Consider the following 22,585-nt stretch of genomic DNA (forward strand, 5'->3'; position numbering starts at 1 on the left):
TATCTACTTCCCACTTCAAAATAATTTCCAATTTGTCCTGTAGGGTTTTTTTAGAGTACCAGTAAGTATCACTGACAGTAGGTGAGGTGAATTAGCAATTGTAATTTAGCAGTTTCCCAGGTACCACTTTGCATCTTGTGCTGCTGAAGCACCATTGCATTTCTGAACATGCCGGAGCTCTTTGCGTTGGAGTTGCTGTCGGTACCGGAGCTGGGCTGCCACTACGCCCTGTGCACAGGCAGGAGCAGCGCCAGGAGGTGCTGGAGCCAGCTGCTCTTTTTAAATAACTTTCCTCTTCCTTCGTTGCCTGTTTCTGTATCTATTTTTCCTCAATAGGGAGAGAAATACTCAATCTAATTACTCGGTATCCAATGCTTGTTCTTCCCATGAAAGGGGCACAAATCTCAGCGCTGGACTCTGAACCAGCACATGGAATGCTTTTCACCAAGTGTGCCGAAGTTAAGTGATGGGGGTGCCTGAAGCAGGTTTTCCATCTGAATCTGTCCGTTTTGCTTCCTGGTTCCTGATCTCTTTGCTCTGCGTACCTGACAGTTATTGTCTGAATCCAGGTGACAAGAGGGAATGTGTAAGCATGTTCCAGTGCCGTTGGGCTTCATGGAGCAAGCATGCAGTGTTTCACTTCTGGCTGCTAATGCAAAAGGACCAGAAAGATAAATTTGATGCTATTTTTCTTATGCCAAATTTAGGCAGTTTTACAAAGTCTGATGTTTTACTCACACAGCTGTAAAGCAGCTTTATTTAAATCTTTTGTAAAAATGATTAGACGATCCTGGATCGATATTCTGCAGTTGAGCCGATCCCAGAAAAGCAGGCTACAGCCTGGGCATGAGGAAAACTGTCCATTTGCACCAATGCAGGACGAGGAAGGCTTGTGACCTGGAGCATGCTACACCTTGGACAACTATCTTGGCAAAGATGATCTGATCCCATTGGCTGCTCGTGAGACTCCAGGGGATTCTCATCAGCCTGAGGGGTCGGGTGTCAGGGTACCGGGCACCAGTCTCTGACTTCCGACCCTCTCTGACACACGGTGCGCACAGAGGCTCTGACTCCAGGGCTCAGCCTCTCCATGAGGCACACGTGGAGCATGTGTGGTTTTAAAAGGAGGTGCTAAGGCCCAGGGCTGTGTGTTTTGTTTTGTTATTTGGCCACGATATCTGTTACGTACTAATTTCCTTTAAGACTTGTGATGAAGTCAGTAAACCACAGCCTGCAGCGAGAGCTCTCCGGGCTGGTGCTTTCCGCTATGACATGCACTTGACATGTCCGTTCCCGGGTTCGGCAGGCCAGTCTCGCTCTCTCTTGCAACATGGACCAAAGGGAAATTCTGCTGCAAAATCTGGAAAGGACCCAAAGCAAGAAGCTCGACCAAGAAGCATTTGTAGAGGAGTTTTTGGTAAGTTTGCTTAAGGCAGAGTTCTGTGTTTCAATTGATTTTAAAGGGAACTGCTCGGTTGCCTCTCCCCAAACAGGGACATAATTTGCATGTGATTATTAGATTTTCTATAAATTTTGCAGCAGAAAGAGATGCAGGAGCTAACTAGAGTGAAAATAAAAAGGCGTAAGGGTAGAAGAGTGATTTAATGGTTTGCATTCAAAGTAAAACTTTTTTTTTTTTTTTTTAAATAATTAACCAAGTGCTTCCTGTTTTCTCCTTAGCAAATACATTTGTTAAGATATGGTTTCACTTTGCCCTGGTACTAAACGGGGGCATAGTAAGGAACACAGAGACAGAGCTGCTTGCTGCCTCTTCTGCCATTGCCACAGGTTACATCTGTGAGGTGTGTGTTCCTGTTGGGAATCTCGATGTGCTGCCTGAGATATTTTGTTTCTCTTCTTATTTCACTAGAAACCACCCATCCTACCCCCCATGCCACCCTGCAGAGTAAGGAACAGGTGTCCAGATAAATGACCTGAGGGCCTGAGGTGGTTCTGAGTCCCGTGGACATCTGGCACCTTGGCCAAGGCGTGAGGGAGGCAGTGACCTGAGCAGCTGCGTCGGCTGCTTCTGCAGCCTCCAGCGCTGTGCCGGGTTATGTGGAAGGGCTCCAGCAGCCACTTGGAAGGAGTGCCCATGCTCCTCTGGCTGTCGGTGCTCCTGGCTCTTCCAGGAGATAAATTTCTTCTTTCGGAAAGGCAAAACTAGCAAAAATTGCTGATGGCTCCCACCTTCCCCAGTGTTCTGCAGTGTCTGGTGGAGGTCTGTGCAGTGCCCCAATCTGTAAAGCCTCTGCCAACTTTCGATTTGTTTAAGTGGCAGAGGTGCAGCTTAGATGGCAATCCACAGCCTCCCAGAAAGACCTGATAGCTGGTGACAGCTGCTGATGTATTAGCTGGAGGAAGGCTGTTCTAGCAGCCTCTCTGGCATTGATCAGCTTCTGAATACACAGGGAAAGGTAAATCTGAGATGTCTCAAACACCAGAATAAGCACTGCCACCCAGCCACCCCACCAGACAGGGGCTGCATCAGGCAGCGAGCCCTGGGGAAGGCGGGGGTTACTCGGCAGTCCCCATGAGATCCAGCCCTGCTCTGCCACACCAGTGAAGATTTGCACTTCAAACGCTTGGGAAAAGCTTAGCACTTGACTTCCAGGTGTCTGGGTCAGAGGGAAGTGATTAATCTGAGCCTGCAGTAACAGTCTGTTGTTCCATGGAACAAAGTGCTGTCACAAGCTGCTGAATTTCCCCCTTACTGGGGCTGGGGCTGTTCTGTGCCATGTGAGGCAGCAGGGGTGGTGAGCCTGGGTCCACGTGCTAGTTCCAGCAGCCAAGTGTACAGCTAATTTTCTGACAAGAACAACTTGTAGAAGTGGTCAGGGCAACGTTTCCTCTAGGCCTGGGAAGAAATCTTCCCCAAACGGCCTGAGCTACAGGCCGCTTTTGGAAGTGCAGATGCCTTAACAGACAACTGAGACGGCTCGTGTTCCCAGGCTTGGTCAAAATGCTCAATGTTATTTCTCCACCCTACTGTTTCCTCTCTCGTTGTGTGAACAAGAACATGCACATGCAAACTGTGGTGGTGTTACTGTAAATGACAGAGTTTTTTTGTTGTTTGAGTCTCCTTTTTCTGTTCATGCAGTCTCACAGCCAGAGTTTGATCCACGCTGCTCTCACTTGCTTTGTCATATATAGTCATTTCCCAATCATTTTTATATCAGTTTATGCAGGGGCAGGAGTAAGGAGATTCAGAGCTGTAGCTATGAGAGGACTGGCCCCAGTGCTGAGTGATTCCAGCTCCTTCAATTTGAAGCCTGCCCCTGAAGATGGGGTGGCACTTGAATGAGGAGAGGGAGGACGCAAACAAACACCTGAGGAACCAGCAGGTTGCAGGGATGTGCAGTCTGCAAAAAGCATCCTGCTGCTTGCCAGCTCCCACACCTTCTGCCACACAGTACATGCCCCGTGTTCTCGATTAATAAAGACTGGACATGTGGACTGTCCAAGGCCTCCTGTGCCTTCTTCCTTACTCATTCTGACCTTTTAAAAACTCCAGTTTAATACTAAAAACCAGTGACTGGCATAGAACTGAACCTATATTTCTGTGCACAGAAATACCGTGGAAATGAGATGCGTGTTGCTGTTTATACCTCTCGTCTGCAGTATCGCGCAGGGGCAGCATGGCTTGATCAAACAAGCAGAGCCATGCAGCCCTTCATCGCCTGACACGGCCTTACGGCAAATATCATTGTTCTGCAGCTTCATGCACGTGGGCACTGCCAGGTGTCACGTCCTGGCGGTCGCTCATCCAGAGCAGGCAAGGAGCTCTGCAACTCTCCCACAGCTGCTTACTGTGTCTGGCATTAAGGACAGGGGACAGCATCCCCAAAACGGGGTGGGAGCTTTTGGGAGAACTGGAATACAAGCGTGTGTGAGCCCCAGTGCAAAGGTTGCTGGCAGGCTGACCCCTGAGGCGGTGTATGCTGAGCACCCAAAAATCAGTGCCCTGAACTCCCACCACTCCTCATGTGCTGCCGTGTTAGAGCTCACTGCCTCCAACGCCCTGAGACGGTGCTGCCTGCACCATCAGCAGGGCACGGCCATCTCCACAGCACCAATCCATTTGACCACTGAGCTATTTTGGCTCAGCAACCCTGAGACCAGCGTGTTTTTCCTTTGCTGTCTGGGCAGAGCAGCTGAACCACTGTTTCCACTTCCTGTTAAAATTCACGTGGGTGACCACGAAATACGTGCAAGGCACAAGACGTTCCATCACCTTGCAGCTCAGGTGTGCCAATGGTCCCTTCCCTCTGCTTCTCACCCCTGTAGAGATTTCCTTTGTAAAGGCGTGGGGTGCTGAGGGTTTTCCTTCATTAGCCCAGTTTTCTGGACTGCAACAACAACATCTGAGAGAAGGTCTGTAGTGGCGTGGCTCCAGGGTGGTGGAAAGTGAGAGACTTGCCCTCTGGAGTGTCTGACCACAGAGATACTAATTAGAGAAATGGCCTTTTGTTTTAAATCAAAACCACCCCTTGTTGGTAAGAAAAGTGGCCAGGTAGACAATAAATTATGAAAGAAAGAATACAGCAGGAATGGTGCTTTCAAAGCCAATGGTTGTTCACAGTGTTTGTTACTTGGGGCTGATGTCATTGAAATAAAATTCTACACTTTACAAGGAAAAATATGCTTGAACACTCCAGGAGTGCAGCAGCTTTACCCTGGAAATGAAAGAGACTAGAGATTGTATTTCTGTGGGCCTCTCCTAGGACTCCTCCTCCTTTTTTTCTCATCAGCATATATATTACTGTGCTCTGATTTCTCGTGCCCCTTTTATTGGAGCATTCCTGTTTGCAGCCACAGATAGGAGCATCTTTAGAAAAGTGAGAAAAATCAATTAATTTATCTGTCCCTTCTGATGTCATTTATTAGAAGTAGTTTAATATTGTTAATCCTCTTATCTGGGTGCCATTTATACTGAGAAAGATTCCCGTGTCTCACCTGCTGCCGAGCGTGATGCTTTATGTGCTATATAAATGCATCATCTCACTTCAGAAGCCTACATGCCTGAGCCTCTTGTGGGCACTGCCTCAGCACACACTTTCCATTCTTCAGAAGTCTGTGCTGAAGCTCTTCGGTGGCTTCTGTCTCTATTCTTGCTTTGAGTACCCTGAGAAAAGCCACTCAGGAAAGAATTAATGGTGCAGATCTTACTTTGTGGTGGTGAGCCTGACCCCTAGAGACCTTCACACATGCTCTCTAGTAGCGTGTTGTATGTAGCACATCTGCTGTAACTTGTTCCATTCTTCTATCACAGAAGCTGAAAAGGCAGTCAACAAAATACAGATCGGATAAAATCTACCCTACAGCAGCATCTGAGCACCCAGAGAACATCAAGAAGAACAGATACAAAGACATCTTACCCTGTAGGTTGGAAATGGCAAATGTTGCTATTCAGCCTTTCTTTTTTTTGCTAGCTTGACTTTGCCCTCTTCCTCCAGTATCTGCCCGCATGGCTGCTTGCTTGTGAACATGTCACTGGCTGTCTCCTGGCTTTGAGTTCAGCTGCTCAGATTTAAGGCTTTGTTTCTGACTGTTCCAAAGCATGCTCTGGAAGACTTTGGCATGTATTTCCTAGAGAAAGAAGAATGTCAGTTCAGTAGGAAACACATCCTCTACTGATAATCCTTGCAAGCTTTCTGGGTAGCATTGCAACCAAGACCTTGCAGAGGATGGCTTTGGACAAGGACATCTCCATGGTGTACAAAGCAGGCCAGAGGCAGGAACTGCTGTGGTTTGTCATTGCTTGGTGCTGGAAGCGCCAAAGCAAATTCTGTCCTGGGGTCAGAGCAGACTGTCCCTTCCATCCATTCTAGCTTGAAAAGAAACCTATCCCCACAGATCTTAGTAAGACCAAGTGCAGGGCAATTCTAGGTTTGGCTTGCTCTGTACTAAAGGACAGTCTTGCCCCGTGGTATTGGCAGCAGCTGCAGCTCTTGCCAGCTCTGAAAGAGAGCGTGCTGCTCTGCTGCATGCATGCAGGCAGTGGCAGCTCTGCGCAGGGCTTTTGCCAGTGCTGGAGGAGGCTCTGGCTGCTTGCACAGCCGCTTGTCGGCTCTGGAGAAGAGCTCTCTGATGCGTGTGCTCCCCCAGGGCACCTCATGCTGCAGCTTGAGGGGCCCAACTGCCAAGAGGGATTAACACTAACTGTTGCTGCTGCTTCTCCTGCTTTTGTGCCTGCAGTTGACCACAGCAGAGTGGAGCTGTCCCTGATCACATCGGATGCAGATTCTCATTATATCAATGCCAACTTCATCAAGGTATTGCTTCCTTCATTGTCTTTTGCAGTGCAATGGTGTTTGCAGCAGCTGCTAGAGCTGCCTGGTTGACTTGTGCCAGGAGGAGCAGGCCCTGTGCCTGCGGCAGTTCCTGTGCTGGGCATGAGGACACCTGAGCTACAGAAGCCGCCCGCCGTCAGCAAGCCCCTCAGAACCCCTCTTGCAGTACAGAGGCACCAGCCGGCAGGGCAGGGGTCACGCGTGTGCCGGGACTGGGGGTGGAACAGTTTGTGGCTTGCAGCCCCCGCTTCCTGCCTCTGCTGGGCGATGGTGCAAAATTGCCCATGGCCAGAGCCTGAAACCAGCAGGCGGGCAGGAAGCCCTGCACGGCAGCACCGCTGAGACGCGCTGCAGCGGCGAGCAGCAGGGCAGGTCACTGCGGGCTCAGCGGCCCTTCAGGAGCTCCATGGAGCTGGGACTCGCTGCGCCCAGAGCCCTTCTCTGATAGATGGAAGGTTTTCTTCGCTCTCCACTGCTGTGAGGGCTCTGCGCAGCGTGTCTGCAGGTGGACAGACCTTCACAGGGGATCATAGTTCTCTCTTTGGCCAGCGGCCACAGGAGCGCCAGGCTGCACTCTGCCGTCGGGCAGTACCTATAGGCTCTCCCGAACGCACTGCGAGGCACGGGGGGCCCCGGGAGCAGATCTCGCCCCAAGCCCAGTTCCCCGGCCTTGGCTTTGCCTTTGAGAAGTTTTCACACCTTGGTTTCTAGTTACTAAATTTAATTCAGGTGCCTAAAATTTGACTACATAAAAGCCCTCCTAAGTCCTTATTGGGCTCATTGGGTAGAAGTAGTATTCAGAAAGAGGGATGATTTTTATTTCCTTTGGGGAACTATGCAAAAATGACTTCATATCTGATCTGAATGCTGTTTTAGGGCGTCTATGGGCCAAGAGCATACATTGCAACCCAGGGTCCTCTCTCCACTACTGTCATTGACTTCTGGAGGATGATCTGGGAGTATGAAGTCCTGGTAAGGTGCAGATTTGTACATCTTGTTGTTGCTTGTTTTGTTTTAGTAAATAAAAGCTGTCTGTAAAACCAGCTAGGACTCAGTTGTGGCTAAAGAGGCGGCAGTAGTATCTGGGTGGTACTCAGATTTCTGTGTGACCTGCATCCTTCCTGTGAGCCTTTCCCTCACACACGCTGAGACCGCTGCTTGTGACTCTGCTTTTGGGCTCCAAGGGGGAAGGTCCTCGCAGCTGGGCTGTGGGTGATGTCCTGGGCTTGATTTGCATAATTCTGTGGGACTTTGGGGAAGACAGTCCAAGTAACTTCCTCATTGCTGATAAGTATCACGAAATGATCAGTTTGATTTTTCTTCCTGGAACAGAATCTTTCCTCCAGGCTTTTCTAGTGAACCTTGTTTTTTTGCAGATCGTGATCATGGCTTGTATGGAGTTTGAAATGGGAAAGGTGAGTAACATAGCAGAGATCGCCCTGCTATGACAGTGACAGGACAGGGCAGAGAGATGCAGATTTTTATAAAATCTCGTTAGGGACAGTGAGTTTCCATTTGATACAGACTGTTTCTTGAGTCTCCTGCAGCAAATTCTTAATCCATTTCTGGTAGTGGAACTGGCCTCTTTGGCAGGGGAGAACAAGCCAGACACAAACACCCCAGCACCCGTCGTCCCCCCCCCTTGCCATAAAGCCCAGTGCGAAGCTGCACCCAGAGACGTGGTGCTGGCAGCCGGGAACAAGCACGGGTCAGCTGTGGGTGAGAGCATCATGGCCCCAGTCCTGTCCCGATGACTCGAGGGAAGGGAAGGGTAGAGACTGGTCAGCAGCAAGAGCCGGGCCTCCTGGCATGAGATTTTCTGGGCAAAGACAGGAGATGCTGCAGACAGGCAGCAGGAAATAACCCGACATCTGCTTCTTGCAACAGAAAAAATGTGAGCGGTACTGGGCAGACCTGGGTGAGTCCTCCCTGCGGTGTGGGCCCTTCTCCATTGCCTGTGTGAGTATAGCTGCCATTAGCACCTCATCACGTGCACTGGAAACTTGTCATCTGCAGAAAGCATGACCCTAATTTATTGTTCTGCAGGAAGCTGAAGAAAAGAAAAATGAATATGTGATCAGGACTCTAAAAGTGACCCTGAATGAAGTAAGTAGGAAAGGCAGAGGCAGGAAAAGAATCTTGGTTAGGTTTGTTATATCAATATTAAAATATGGTGCATTTTGGAGCAAATTTTACACTCCTCAGAATGCTATTTTGGATTCAGAAGCAGCTGAAGGAATTAAGAAAGTAAAAAAATAATTAAAGTTCAGTTTCTGAAGCTGTTTATTAGTTGTGGCTAATTAGATTCTGGGTAAGCGAGGTTAACTGGTAATATCAAGCACATCATAAAGTGGCCAGGTGTCCTTTGCAGCATGAACAGCCACAAAGCGCAGCGCTAACCTGCAGCCTTTGCCTGCCAGCACAGCAGGAATTAGAGATGGCTGTGGCACATCAGCTTGCTCTTGCTGTGCTGACAGTTAATTCGGTCTCCTGTCAGCACTTTTCTCCTCTTGCAGGAAATCCGCACCGTCCACCAATTCCACTATCAAAACTGGCCAGACCATGATGTTCCCTCTTCCATCAACCCCATTCTGGAGCTCATCTGTGAGGTTCGCTGCTACCAGCCAGACGACAGCATTCCCATCTGCATCCACTGCAGGTAGGTGAGCGCTCCCGGCTCCTCCCTGCCTTCCTGCTTGCTGAGCGCCGTGGGGGTGGGTGGCACAGCCCGTGCAGGACTGGAGTCTCCATCCTCTCCTAGGAAGTCCTAAGGACAAACGTGTCCTCTGAGCCACTGGTATGGCTGGAGAGCAGGAGAGGAGATAGGTGACAGCAGGCCAGTGATAGCAGCTACAGCTGAGACCAAGAACACTGTGCACTCCTGGTCACCACAGGAGGAGGATGTGGGAGGCCGAGGAGTTGTGCCCTCTTGCCTGCAGCAGAGCTGTTGTCAGGTGGAAGTTTATGTGCAGCCAGGTGGAGCTGCCACCAGGAGCGGGAGGGCCATTGTGTGAGCCTGCACTGTCCAAGGTGTGGGATGCAAGGCTGTGGGGTTTTTGAAATATTCTTGCTGGAGAATGCAGCGTGCCCACCGCTACCCTCTACTAGCAACCCTGCTGTGACTCTCATTGCAGTGCTGGCTGTGGGAGAACAGGAGTCATCTGTGCAATCGACTACACCCAGAAGCTGCTGAAGGACGGAGTAGGTGTCAGTCCCACCGCGCATGCTCAAACGGCGTGTGTGTAGCACAGTGCGATTCCCTGACTCTCTCCCTCGCCTTCTTCCTCCCCTTCCTCCCAGCTCTACCTCTCTCTGACTGCGCGCAGGTGTATTTCAGATAATAACTGTGAATGAAAACTCCCTGTAGCCCAACTGGCCAAACTGCTGATACCTGACAGCCTGTTCGTGTTGCTCCTCTGCTCAGGCTCTGCACCACCCGTGTGCTGCCTGCTGTTGGTGCTGCACTCCCTCCCTCTGCATCCCGGTGTAAATAGCCCTGATGCAGCCTGGGCTGTGCAAACAGGCTGAAGACCTCCCTGCTCTCTCTCCTCCCTGTCTTGGTCTTAAGATCACTGGGCTAACCCTGGTGCTGGCCTTCTGTCTTCAATACAAGGTTACTGCCTATATTTGTCTCTCCACACTTTAGTATCAGAAATCCAGGGTTTTCAAGTTAACACCTTGCTTTCTTCTGACTCTTCATTAAAAATGTATGTTTGTATGCTTTAACAGTAAGTAATCCCTAGCCTTGTGCCAGATTGCTGAGATTCTGTAAAGTGGTTATTTCCTTTATCACAGTAATCCTGAATCCCCTGATCCATCAAATCAGAATCTTGTCCTTCATGATATTCCAAGCTGTTACCAATGTTATAAAAAAGGGTATTTTCTTGGAGTGCAAGGCAGGAGGGAGGAGGCAAGACAGTTCTTAAAGGTGGCTTGATAAGCAGGTCCTTTGTTAAAGACTCTTGCAGTAGCAGGTCTGAATCTGGGACACTCTTCTAAACTGCACCACAACGTGGAAGCCTCTTGGAATAACCTGCCTTTAATTTTTCATCTCTTCCATTTCTTGCAAGATTGTTCCAGTGAACTTCAGTATTTTTAGTCTGATCCAGGAGATGCGCACACAAAGGCCTTCAATAGTGCAGACCAAGGTACGCTCAGGAAATTTTAACAACTGGCATTGTTAATATTTCTGTTAATACTTCTTAACGTTCGGTACTGTTAACTCAGTACTGAAACCTCAACAGTTCCTCAGGAGGGCTTGCAGTAAGGAAGAAAAAAATGGTTGCACTGCTGGGAACTAGGCGTGTAGATGTTCTGTAAGGTCCCTTTTCTGAGCAGAAGAATCATTTTGCAGAAATTAATTTCTGACTATTTCCTTGTAGACAGCTGGAATAGCTTAGTGCTTGCAGACTCATTTATTGAATGCTCATGCTGTGAAACAAGTGTCTATCCAGGAAATAAAGCAAGAACTCCTCTCGGCTGAGACAGAATGAAGAGGAAGCTTAGTGCAGAACAGTGTTGTTTGTGTAGCTGACAACAAAACAAATACTTCAGTCTCAACCCTTTGGAAACTACAGCTTCTACTTCTGATAACTTGTCCTACCAACAGACCGCAAAGTCGCAGCTTCTATAAGGGGGCTGATGTTTGATTTGCGTAATAGATGGCCATTTACAAGCAGTGTGAGTGCTGGCTCTCATGTCTGTTTTATTTCTCCGTGATGCAGGAGCAGTACAAGCTGGTCTATGATGCTGTTATTGAACTCTTCAAAAGGCAGATTAAAGCACTTGATGCCCAGGAAGATTCTGCTGCTTCACAGGTAAAGGTCACCAGGACAAACATACTGCCTCTTGCAGGCTCAGGCACGCCAGCTCTAACCTAGATTCCTACTGCAGAGGTTTCCTCTGTAGACCTGGAATGAATCACCTTTTTGCCCTATTTATTCATAATTGCATTGTAACAGAAGCCTCCAATTTGTGGAGGTGCTTGTGTGGCCCTAAGTATCTTTCCTGCTATTTCATTTATACAAATGCATTAACTCATTTCTATATACTCTGCAAGGAAGTGTATTAAAGTTACAGAGACAGGGCCCCAGCCCGAACTGAGACTCTTTTCAAGTTAACCATGAGAATCCATCTGTTTCCTTGATCACACAACACTTACCACAAGAGTTGGCCTCAAGTGAGAGCTAAACTTTCTTCTGTCTCAAAACCATCATTAATGTAATGAGTGAATGGAATATTTTCAACCTTCTCCAGCAGTGGCTGATTTTCACGTGGATGTGCTCATGAAACCTGATTTCACGGAGTGCTTGCAAGCAACAGAGTGAGATAATTAGCATCACAGACTGTCTGTGGGGGAGAGTGGGCTGAAACATCTTGTAAAAACCCATGTCAAAGTCTTTCAAATCTCACACACCTTTGAGGAAGAACAACATGTTCCTGGTATACAGTTACATTAACAGGAACATCTGAAACATCCACAGTTGTGGATCCCGCAGTGGGACTCTGCCTCAGTTTTGCCATAGTACTCACTAGAGATCAGTGAGAAAATAGCTGGAAAGTGCCTTCTGTATGTGTTGTGGATAGTTTGTAAGCAAAGGAGATGCAAGACTAGAATGACACAAAATGCAGAAAACGGTTCAAATCCGGATGTGGTTTTGTAGCTCCTGGCCAACCCCTTGCTAAACCTCACTGCCCTTTGAAAGCACCTCGCAGAGCATGGGGGATGGTCGTGCGCCAAAGTGTCACAAATGAAACCAGTGACTGCACAGCCATGCTGAATGTCTGAGCGGGGTCCTGAAGTCAGAGCTCTCTTAGGCTGTTTTGCAGGTGTTTGGCACGGCTGGACTCTCATTTGGCCCTTAGTAATCTTATTTCAGAAAGGTGTGAACAGAAAGAGCAGTTCAGGAGGACCTATCCTCAGTTTTCAGCTCCAAACTGGTGTTTTCAAGTTGGTGTTTGTCATTCCCAAACTCCATTAATAATTAAAAGTAGTTGTCAGGAATTCCATCTCCTGAAATAGCATGTTTGTGTTCTTTGCATTCTTCTTCCTTACTCTGTTGTTTACTGACCTTTTCTTTCACTAGATTCAAACCAGGCATCCTGTACCCAAGCCACTTCTGCCTTCAGTTGAAGATATTTGTACTCTGAGTTTACTAACCTGGTAAGGTCACAGCACAAGTATCCCATAGGCTAGTATTTTCAATCACCCATGCTATTTCAGGAATACATGAAATGTGTATTTTGTGACACAGTTCTGTTTAAAGCTGGCATTTCAATTGTCAGCAATCTCTGCAGCCTCCCTTGAGTCCCACTTTTTCTCTCTCATTTGTCCCTAATGTAATTCCTGCTCTTCTTACTAATGTGTCTCTGAGACTGAATCTTAACCTCTTCCCTGCATGCCAATACCTGTCCCTCTCTTTTGCCCTTCTGTCTGTTTCAAGTTGTACTTAGAGTGTTTCATATACAAACTTAAAACACATCCAGGGCAGCATAAAAAAAAAGGCTAATGAATGTGGAGATGAAACACCCCTGTGCTGGTTCATCTCTGTGCTCTACCTGGAGCCATGCACCCTGCAGGGTGTTCCTAGCGGGTGCCCATCCTTCCCCTGCATTTGCCACACAAGAGCCTCCTGCCTAGCTGTGGGGAGCCTGAGGAGCCCATCTTCCAGACTACAGGCAGCTTCAAAGGGTGGTGAGATCCTTCTGTGGACGTGTTTTGGTTTTCATGTGTGCACTTTCTGTAAATAATTTTATTTTTGAAGATAGTCTGCACTGAGCCATTTACCTGTGTAAAGGGGCTTCCTCTGTTCACCATCTAATGGTGTCCAAATAGGGCACCAGGGTGTATAGTCCTTTACCATGTTCATTGCTTGAGACTAAACCAGGCTCTGTGATCCTGGGCAATGTACCTGCTCTTAGGGACAATGTTGTGGGACCTTGTTAGTAGGCTAACTGAGATTCCTGAGCACTTGACGTCTCTGACTTCACGCTGCTGTGCTTTACTGCAGCTCAGGGCAAGAGGACCAGAATGTGCATCAACATTTTTCTCCAGTGGTACAAAACGAAGCATCGCTGGCGTCCTTGTCTGCCAAGGGAGAGCACGGCAGCTCTGGGGGTAGAGTCCCTCCCATCAGACCAGCCATCTCCTTTGGCACTCTGAACTTCAGCAACAGCAGGAATGCAGCTGCTGCCGAGATGTGGGGCACAAGGGAAGCTCTCCAGAAACACCACAGTTTGGAGTTCAGCAGCAGGTCCTCTGGGCAGCTGCTTGCGGACCTGGAGCCGCAGAGAGCAGGCAAGAAAGGGGCTCATGGCAAAGCACCTCTGACACGGACCACATCGACCCCCTTTGTGCTGGAGCAGCAGGGAGAAACCTGGGCTTGCGATGGAGGCGATGTGGAGCCCATTTCCAGTTCTCAGTCACCAAATGCCTCTTACTCAAGCTTCCAGGAGAAGCAGCAGGACAGATATTCCCCTGTTGAGCTGAACCACTCAAGCCGAGTAGCGGAAGCCCCCGCAGGCCACAGGAACTGTGGGCAATGTCCTTACCATTTCTTCTGCTCGGCGGAGGACCCCTACTTCTCTTCGCTCTCCCCAGAGGACCCGCCATCCCCAGTGCTGGCAGCGGGGCAGGACACACAAGGCCCTCCTTGCATGGTGGCCAGCTCCCCACCGCCCAGGCCTGCATCCCCCCACATTCACCACCCCAGTGCCGGGAGGACGTCCCCGCTGAGTGAGTGCTGCTGGAGCTGCTGGCTCCTGCGGGCGTCGGGAACTGGCAGGGGTGGCGAGCGCAGTCCTTTGGCATCCAGCAGGGCCCTGGCTGCCCTTCAGCCACCTGCTGGGGACTAGCTGGGGAGGGCCTCACGCAGTTTCATCCCACCTTACATATTTCCCATAAAAACAGATGATGCTTTTAGAACAGCAGGATTCTGGGGTTCACGTTATACTGCTGTGTCACCTTGGTACAGCTCTCATGGAGAGGCAAGGACCGATGCTAACCAATTCTTAGAGCAGGGCAATCTGAGCAGAAAGCTCCCAGAAGTGGTTTTCTTTGAGGAACCAAGGCCAAAAACCACTCCTTTCTGACAAGAGCCATGCAGGGGGATGCTGGCATCCCCTCGAGACTGAGAGAACCACAACTTCAGTGTTAGTGTCTGCCTAGATCTGTCACCTTAAAATCACCTTCCCAGTTTGGGTCTGGTCTGGTCAGACATTTTGCTGTCTGCACCTTTGGCACTGCTCAGCTCTGTCCTGCTCAGGCCCATCAGGATGCGGTGTCATGAATGTTCTGGTTACCTAGATGCTACAAACATTGGGAATGTCACAGGAGATGCAGTACAAGCCAAGCAGCAGTGATACGACCAGCTGAGGGATTGTCTGTGTGCTGGGGTACACGGGTAATCTTCCCCTGTGCAATAGGGGGTTCTTGTTAATGCTGCTGGGAGTGTGTGCCTGGGGCATGTACCCATCAGCAGTTGGTGCTGAGGACTGGCTGGATTTTAGGTACAGTTTACTTATGTTTACCATAATCTCTGGTGTGCAGCTGGGTTGGAGCAGTCGGTTCTCAGTGTCTTTGCAGAGGTCTGTAGTTCTCCTGTTGTATTGTGCCATGCAGGTAACCTGACCACATCTCCTCAGTTAGACATCCTGCCCCTGCCAGATGATGATGATCCTCCACCCCTGCCTGAGCGAACCCCGGAGTCCTTCATTGTGGCTAGTGAATCAGGTAAGTGCATTTAACAGAGCAGTGACTGACACCTGCTGTGAGGACCCCACCCTTCTCACCTTTCTGTGGGATCACAGCACATGGCAGTGCCTTTGCTCTGGCTGCCTGGGATGAGAAATGACCTCTCTTGTGCTTAATTGTTTCTAGGAGAATTTCCCCTAGCCACTTCTGATTTTCAGCTTCCAGCCAGAAATAAAAATATTGGAACCTCTTTGGAGTGGAGTGGTGAGTCTCACTCAGATGTGTTTAACGACACTGTGAGACTGAGACCATGTAAGGTAAATAAGGGACTTCTTATCTCTTCTCATCCTACTAATTTCCTTATCATGTTCCCATCTGTGAGAAAGACCCTAGTTGTCTATTTTCTCCATAAATTATTTCAGGGTCCAGGACTGGAAGGAAGATATGGTCTCAGTAAGGTTCCTCCTTATAAACATTAGTTAGTTTGCTCCAAACTTTATTTCTTTTTTGCTAAATCCCATACAAGGTAGTACAAATATCATCCCTATTTTAAAGAAAGATAATGAACACGGGAAGTTAGTGGTCCACTGAGGTTCACAACACCCTGTGGGACAGACAGGAGCAAAACAAAAGTTAGGCATCTTTTGATCATCCCATAGGTGACTTACGGCTTTGTAAAGTGAAACAATAAGGTGTAAGTCTGTTTTCCATTACATGAGCATGGAGGTGTGTGGGGGAGGGTGTTTGCATGTAACATCATTTCCTCATCCTCTAAGCCTTCCTTGAGTGCAAGACAACCACATTTAGTTATGTGGAATTTCAAATACTTTCCTTGTTTTTTTTGTTTCCAGAGTATGAAGCTTCGGAGCTCACGATCAGGTAAAGGTTTGATGTTGAGATAAACTTTCTTTAACATCAGGTCTGCTTTTAACCAAACTTGCTTTAATTTTTCCAGATTTAATGAATGTCTCTAAGATCTTTGCTCAGTCCAACAGAAATCCTGTGTTGCTAAATACTTCTGCAACTACATAGATATAAACAGTTTTGCAACCAAATGCACTGGTAGTTTTATGTTTCCTAACCGTCCACTGCACCACTCTGTACATGGATACCTTTATGATAATTTTCCCTGCTATCTCCTCAGGCTAAGGTTTGTCACATCCTTTTACTGTGTGTTGTTTCCTTTGAGACAATGGAGATGTGCAGGTTAGAGAGCTGTGGCCCTCTTGGTGAACAGATATATGTTTTTAAAGGCAGTTATCCAAACCTTCTGTCTTTGCTTTCTCAGAGACAAACCGGGATCGCTCTAACTCTCCTCCCCCGCTTCCTGAAAGAACCCCAGAGTCGTTTGTTCTTGCTGATACAGCAAGTAAGTGACGAGTTATTTTCTCAACACGTAACTGAGATTCTATACTTACACCCAATCTTGTAGATATCTGAGGTGATAGTGGCCAACTTATTCATAATATTACCAATGGACTTAAATGTAGGAGAGTTCAGCAGGCAAGTAAGTAAGTAAGTAAGTCAGGTTCTTTTTTACTAAAAGAAGTAAATGTAACCAGGGAACCTGTTAGAAATTTCTGCAGTTGTTGCATTAGAGGAAACAATAAGCAGCAACAAAGCACTTAGAAAAAAAGCAAGAGGATTCATTAATCACCACTGGAAATGTTCTGATATATGTTCCCAGGTATACAGCCTGCTCCAAGAAACTCTACTAATTCTCCGGGTTTGAGGAGCAATGCTTCTGAAGCATCATCAAAAGAGCCTGTGAAATGCTTTAGGAGAAGCAAGGTAAAAAAATAAATAAAAATAATTTTAAAAAATCACGTAATTGTTAGAGAAAAAGGAGAGGGTGAGAAGAGATCATTCTGGCTATAGCTATTGTTACTTTCTTACTGCTAACCTTGAGAAAATAACATGCTTTGAGACCATTCTCTTCTATTTTGGGCACAGAAACAAGGCTATCAAAAATATTCTGTTGTAGAACTGTAGACAGAACTAGCATGCAGTAGGAACACTGTCACGCCTGTGTGAATGTTTATGCCTCAGCATTCTCTTCACCCAAGTACTAATTCCTCTTGGAAAAATTTGCTTGAGTGGAGTCTGAATTCCCATGTAGGACAGACTCTGTTCGTCACCATGGCTCTAGTTAATTATGCTCATAAGCAATTGTACTTTGGGATGGTATGGTTGAACAGAAAAGCATTTGAGGAAAACAGCAAGAATAATAAAAACTGGGGGCTTTACTGTTAGTTAGAAAAATGCCAGAGACAATGTGAAAGGCAGAAATCTGAAGTTCTGTCTCAGATGCTAGACACGAAGCTTTTCATGAGATGTGATTTATGTGTATTTATTAGTGAAATACATTTATCATAGTAGCTGCTACAATTGCTTGCTACTTTTTTTTTCAAGAATCTGCTACTTTTTTTTTTTTTTTCAGAGTTTGAAAATACTGAAAAACGTGAGAAAAAGTAAGTCTTTTAGACTAATGTGCATCTTCCTGATGGCTTTAAGCAAATATATAAAGATATAACTGGAATTTTTCAAGCACCCGAACTTGTCAAATGTGAAACTCCCTGTATATCTGCTTACTTTGGCATAGAACATTTACAACGGCACGTGCTAGTTGAGTGCCACCTGATCTGGACAGTAATAGTGTTTTTAGGAGTAGAGTAATGATGCTGCTGTGCCCTTAGGTTACCTGAGGGGCAGTTCCAGTGTATACAAGTTACAGATTCTTCAGGTCATTCAAACCAGTGGGACAAATACTTTCAAAATGGGGGAAAGAGATGTTGTGGGGAATATGATCAACTTAAGCCCCATCCTGGATTTTGCCCTATGTGGAGCAAAAAGAATGAGTTTCTCATGAAGTTTCCTTTGATCTAAAATTAAATGCTTATCTTGAAAATAGGACTGCTAAAAACTGTTTAAAGCACTTCTGAGCCAACATTTTCCCAGTGGATTGTATTGCAGTAGTACATTCGCTCCCTGCTATGAGCAAATAATATCGTTAAAACTGTGTGGCTTTCAAGCTCTGGCAGTGTGGAAAGTACTTATCTTCATCTTATACTGAAATAACATCTGGGCCAAGTGTGGTTGTATGTGTGGAAGTATGTGTTTTCCCATGGATGCGTAGAAACCTAGTTTTTCAGGGAATTACGATGGTCACTGTGTCAGTATAATTTTGTATTTCTAGGCATCTGTAGTCCATCTTCACTGACAAAACCATCAGAATCTGCTCCGTCAAACCATCTGAGCTCTTTCCTTAATTTTGGTATGTTTTTATCTTTGCATTTTGGAATAGGAGGTACCCGTTTTTTGAAAGTCTAAGTGCAGGTACCAGGCTGCATGTTAACTCTCAAATGAAGTGATACCCCAAAATAGCATGAAACTGTTTCATGCCTACATAATTTGATGTACCGGCATCCTGTCTGTACTTCTAAACACTTTTCATCTGTTATTGCAGCAGTTATTTAACATTCTATCTGTAGAACATGCACAAGAAATACATCTTTGGATTTGTGCAAAACTGTGCTGCCATCTTACTGCAAAATTATAAATAACACTTATTACTTTTTAAACATTTATGGCTTTATTCATGATCTGTTTAAGGAACAGGTAGGGTGGAAAACACAGACCCCGAAACCTGTTCTGAAAAATATTTCCCAGTGTGAGAGAAGCCTTAGCCTTCATGTAGCAGCAGAGACAGCAGAAGACAAATACAAAGCGGTACCATTTCCATTGGGCTGCTGTCTAATGTTGTATAATATGGTGGAGGAGAAACACTGTTTTCCATTTTAAATTCTTTTACTTTAGAGAAGTCTTCTGTCAGACTAGGCATAAAATCTAGTTATATTCTTGATATTCATGTTGTAGTGGGAGTAGGTGTGGATATGTACAATGATAGACTGTATTCGTATAGTTTTGTTGACTTACAACTACAGGCTGTTGCTTCAGGTTGACTGTATCTTAAATTTTGGGAAAGCTGAAATTGCAAGTATTTTCAAATACCATATTATTTTAGGGAATTACATGATCAACATCTATAACATACTGAATTTGCACTATTAAAACAAACAAACAAACAAAAAACAATACACAATTTCTTTCCAGGCTTTGCAAGTCGATTTTCAAAACCGAAAGGACCAAGAAATCCACCACCGGCATGGAATATTTAGATAAATTTTACAGATTTGGTGTTACAGATTCGTGAATACCTTCTGATATGCCTTGAGTGCTCATCCCAGTAAGGTTTCCATCAAAATAAATACATCAAAAGGTATTGCATGATGTATTGCAGATGACGCACTACTTGCACATTCTTCATGAACTGAAGTTTTAGGGTAAAGAAGAACAGGTAAACACAAGCAACGAGGCACTTTCCGTTAATTTATAACAGAATGAAAATTAAAACTGGGAATAGATATTTTATATTAAATAGTGATGTTTTTATTGTGTTTTGGAACCTATTCACTTCAAAATAATGTATTTAAGCTTTCCGAAACAAAACACTGTACAGTGGAACAGATTCCAGTGAGGACTGTTGAATGGAGGGACATCCAGTTTGGTCCCAGCGCAGACCGGACCAAATCAAAACAAGAAGCTGGAGATCCTGCCGACATGGTATCTGTGTAACTGCGATCACGTGTAGTTTTATTGTCATCAAACACTGGCATTTCCTTACACGTTTACTTTAGTTGAATGAACAGAGAATTAACATCTCAAATTTTAGGAAGAATTTATCTGTCAGTTAATTGAATGTTTCATTTTTCCATCTGAGCGAGTCCAGGTATTTTTTTCTAGATTTTTGGTTGACAAGTCGCAGATGTTGATGGGTCCTGGTCCCCAGTCCTGCTCCCCTCCTCAGAGCAGACTACCCAGGTAGGCGTCCAGACAGGCCTTGAATATCTCCAGAGAAGGAGACTCCACAACCTCCCTAGGCAGCCTGTTCCAATGCTCCATCACCCTCATCGTGAAGAAGTTCTTTCTCAAGAAGCCCCCGCTGCAGCCGATCCCTGCAAGGTTCCTGATCGAATGACGCAAGAACATCTAAGCACATATAAGCATGAACAATAAGCACGAACAAGCTGCAAAACACAAGGGAAACTTTTAACCTTGCAAAGAGACTTTAGGAAAGACACCACAGTGCACATAAATAAATGTCATCTTTATTTAACGAAATATAATTTATCAGTTAGGTTGACATCTGTCAATTCAGTTATAGGAACTATAAATAATTAAGACAGTCTTTTTCCTTGAATAAAAAGAGTAAACCAGGATTTTTCGCTTGCAGTCAGCTGTATGGTAGGCATGCATTTGAGTGCAACCGGTGGGAAAAGTTTTTGTCCATCAATATTCTGAAATTTTAAGTTAGATTCTTCCCTGATCTGTTCACCCCACCTTAAATTACACAGGCACCACCAGTCCCAGCAGCACGGCAGCTCTTCATCACCTCCAGGTCTCTACATCTTACAGGAGACCACGAGCAGTAGATTCTTCCTTGGGAACAAATCCTTTCCTGGGGAACTAAATAGCAATGCGACACACAAAAGACTGGTAGTTTCATATATTATATATATATATATGTAAAAGCTTACGTGTTAATGGAAGGAAATCTCGTATCTATTCCTCAACATTAGGCAGAGAAATCAAATGAGCAGCAGAGGATACTCCAGAAGTCCCCGGGCTGAGACTTCAGTACGTGGGTGTGAGATATGATTGTTTGGTGTTTTGTTTGTTTGTTTTTTTATTTAAAAAACAAAACACAACAAAAAACACAGAGCCATGGCCAAATTAGACCTGTGAGAAGCCAAGTCACTAGGGTGAAGAGAACGAGGTTCAGAGCTGCTGCCACAAGCGATATGCTGCAAAGACGGAGAAGGGGAAAGCAAGCCCTGCATCAGCAAGGTAGACAGGGGAATAAAGGGGAATCTTTCAAAAAAAAAAAAAAAAAAAAAAACAACAACAACAACAAAAAACAAACACTACTGCCTGCTCTTCTTAGGGTCTGAGAGCAGGCAGCCTGATGGGGCGAGGACCAGCTCTCTGCCTGCTGACCACTGCAGACAGCTAAGGCAGCAGAGAAGGGGGAACTCTGCGCTCACACATGAAGCACAAAAGGATTCTTCTGCAGCGCCCAGAGCAGGACTGCAGTGCTCCAGGCCTTCAGAGCTAACTAAAACAGGAGCTTTGCTGTTATTTCAGGATTGGGATGCGAGGTGCTGCTGTGCTGAATGCTGTGGGCATCTCCCTAGAGTTTGAAAGGATGCTGGCAGCTCCCCAAGCTTTGGGTATCACTGAAGTTAGGTTCCATGGGATACTGTATTTTCCCCGTCCTTGACAGATGTTAAGAGCTTGCTCCCATGCACAGTTATGCATTCAATTTATGTTCATGCATTAGAGGCTGTTTAATAAAGCTGTCTGCTTCAGTGCATCATTTAAATGTGGTGTAACTGAGTGAAGTTTCCGAGTCAGTAAGACCCGCTGACATCAAGCTGCACTCAGTTTACTGAATTGATTTATACCCAGATGGGAGAAGTAAAAAGCACCGAGTGCCAACAGCATTCAGGAGGACCATTTACAAGTACCTTGGTCACGCAGCCAGAACAGGTTTTCACTCACTACTGCACGAGAGTCCTTCCAGTCTGCACAAGCAGAGCAACAGAAGGTGCCTCAGCCGTCAGCCGGCTGAATGGCACAAAAAGGAGGTGGGAAAACCGAGCAGGGAACCCTGTGCTCACAGTGCTCGGCCAGCGCTCACGTGCTCCCAAGTCTGAAATGCCTCGGGCTCAGCAAGGGAAGGTGCTGAGTGACTTCTTCCCAGTTGCAACGGGCCCGTCAGCAGCACGCAGCAGCTGAAAGCAAGCCTTAATGCACAAAATAGGACCTATTTTTTCATCCACCCAAACAGAAAAGCCAACTGAACTGTGCAGACTGCCAGAACATTGCAGTGCCCACACCAGCACAAAGGAGAGGCTCGCACCCACCAGGGTTCCAGCAGATCTTCCCGCAGAGCACAGGCAGGAGGAAGGGGAGGAAGATGGATGGGAGAGCTCACAGCATCTTCGGGCAAAGCGCAGAGCACATCAGTTTGCGTGCAGCAGGAGCTGAAGCTTGGTGCACGAGCAGTTTGCAGTCTCCGAGATGCAGATGCTGCCAGATGGCTGGCAAAGGGAGCTTAAATCTGTCAGCAGAGAGCAGCCTGCTCACAGCCAGATCTCCGGGCTCTGCAGTCGCTCACTTTCCTTGTGGGCACACAGGAACGGGCATTTTGGCACGGAGGATGCTTCCTCTCTACCTTCACTAATCCCTCTACGAGAACCCTGTGTGCTTTGGAGGCCAGGCACAGGAGGGATTCAGAAAGCAAACAGGAGGGAGGAAGGTGACAGGGCAGAGAGGAAAGGAGGTAACTGCATGCCCTCATCCACAAGGTGTACTCTGCTAGAAGGTGCCTGCTCAGTAAAATAAATCTGAACCTTACCTCCAACATCTGAGATGCTTATAAAGCAAAAAAGCAACCTTCACCGCTAGTGACGTGGGCAGGGCAGGCTTCCTACACGTGTGATCTGAGGGGTATCTTCACTGTAACATTGCTTCAGAC

The 22,585-nt window shown here is 46.6% G+C and overlaps 1 protein-coding gene across 1 annotated transcript; it reads left to right on the top strand.

The window, feature by feature from the left end:
* Positions 1–1,216: 1,216 nt before the first annotated feature.
* On the top strand, positions 1,217–20,747 carry PTPN22 (protein tyrosine phosphatase non-receptor type 22). Its single transcript, XM_084497705.1, has 21 exons — positions 1,217–1,417; positions 5,273–5,381; positions 6,199–6,275; positions 7,170–7,265; positions 7,670–7,708; positions 8,181–8,252; positions 8,340–8,399; positions 8,810–8,952; positions 9,428–9,494; positions 10,364–10,441; positions 11,018–11,110; positions 12,380–12,456; positions 13,304–14,028; positions 14,914–15,024; positions 15,172–15,302; positions 15,837–15,864; positions 16,274–16,354; positions 16,673–16,776; positions 17,426–17,456; positions 18,182–18,259; positions 19,099–20,747. The coding sequence occupies exons 1-21, from the start codon at positions 1,331–1,333 to the stop codon at positions 19,161–19,163; spliced, it is 2,352 nt and encodes a 783-aa protein (XP_084353831.1). The 5' UTR covers positions 1,217–1,330; the 3' UTR covers positions 19,164–20,747.
* Positions 20,748–22,585: the final 1,838 nt, after the last annotated feature.

Source organism: Aythya ferina (assembly GCF_964211825.1).
Source record: "Aythya ferina genome assembly, chromosome: 25".
Lineage (NCBI taxonomy): Eukaryota > Metazoa > Chordata > Aves > Anseriformes > Anatidae > Aythya > Aythya ferina.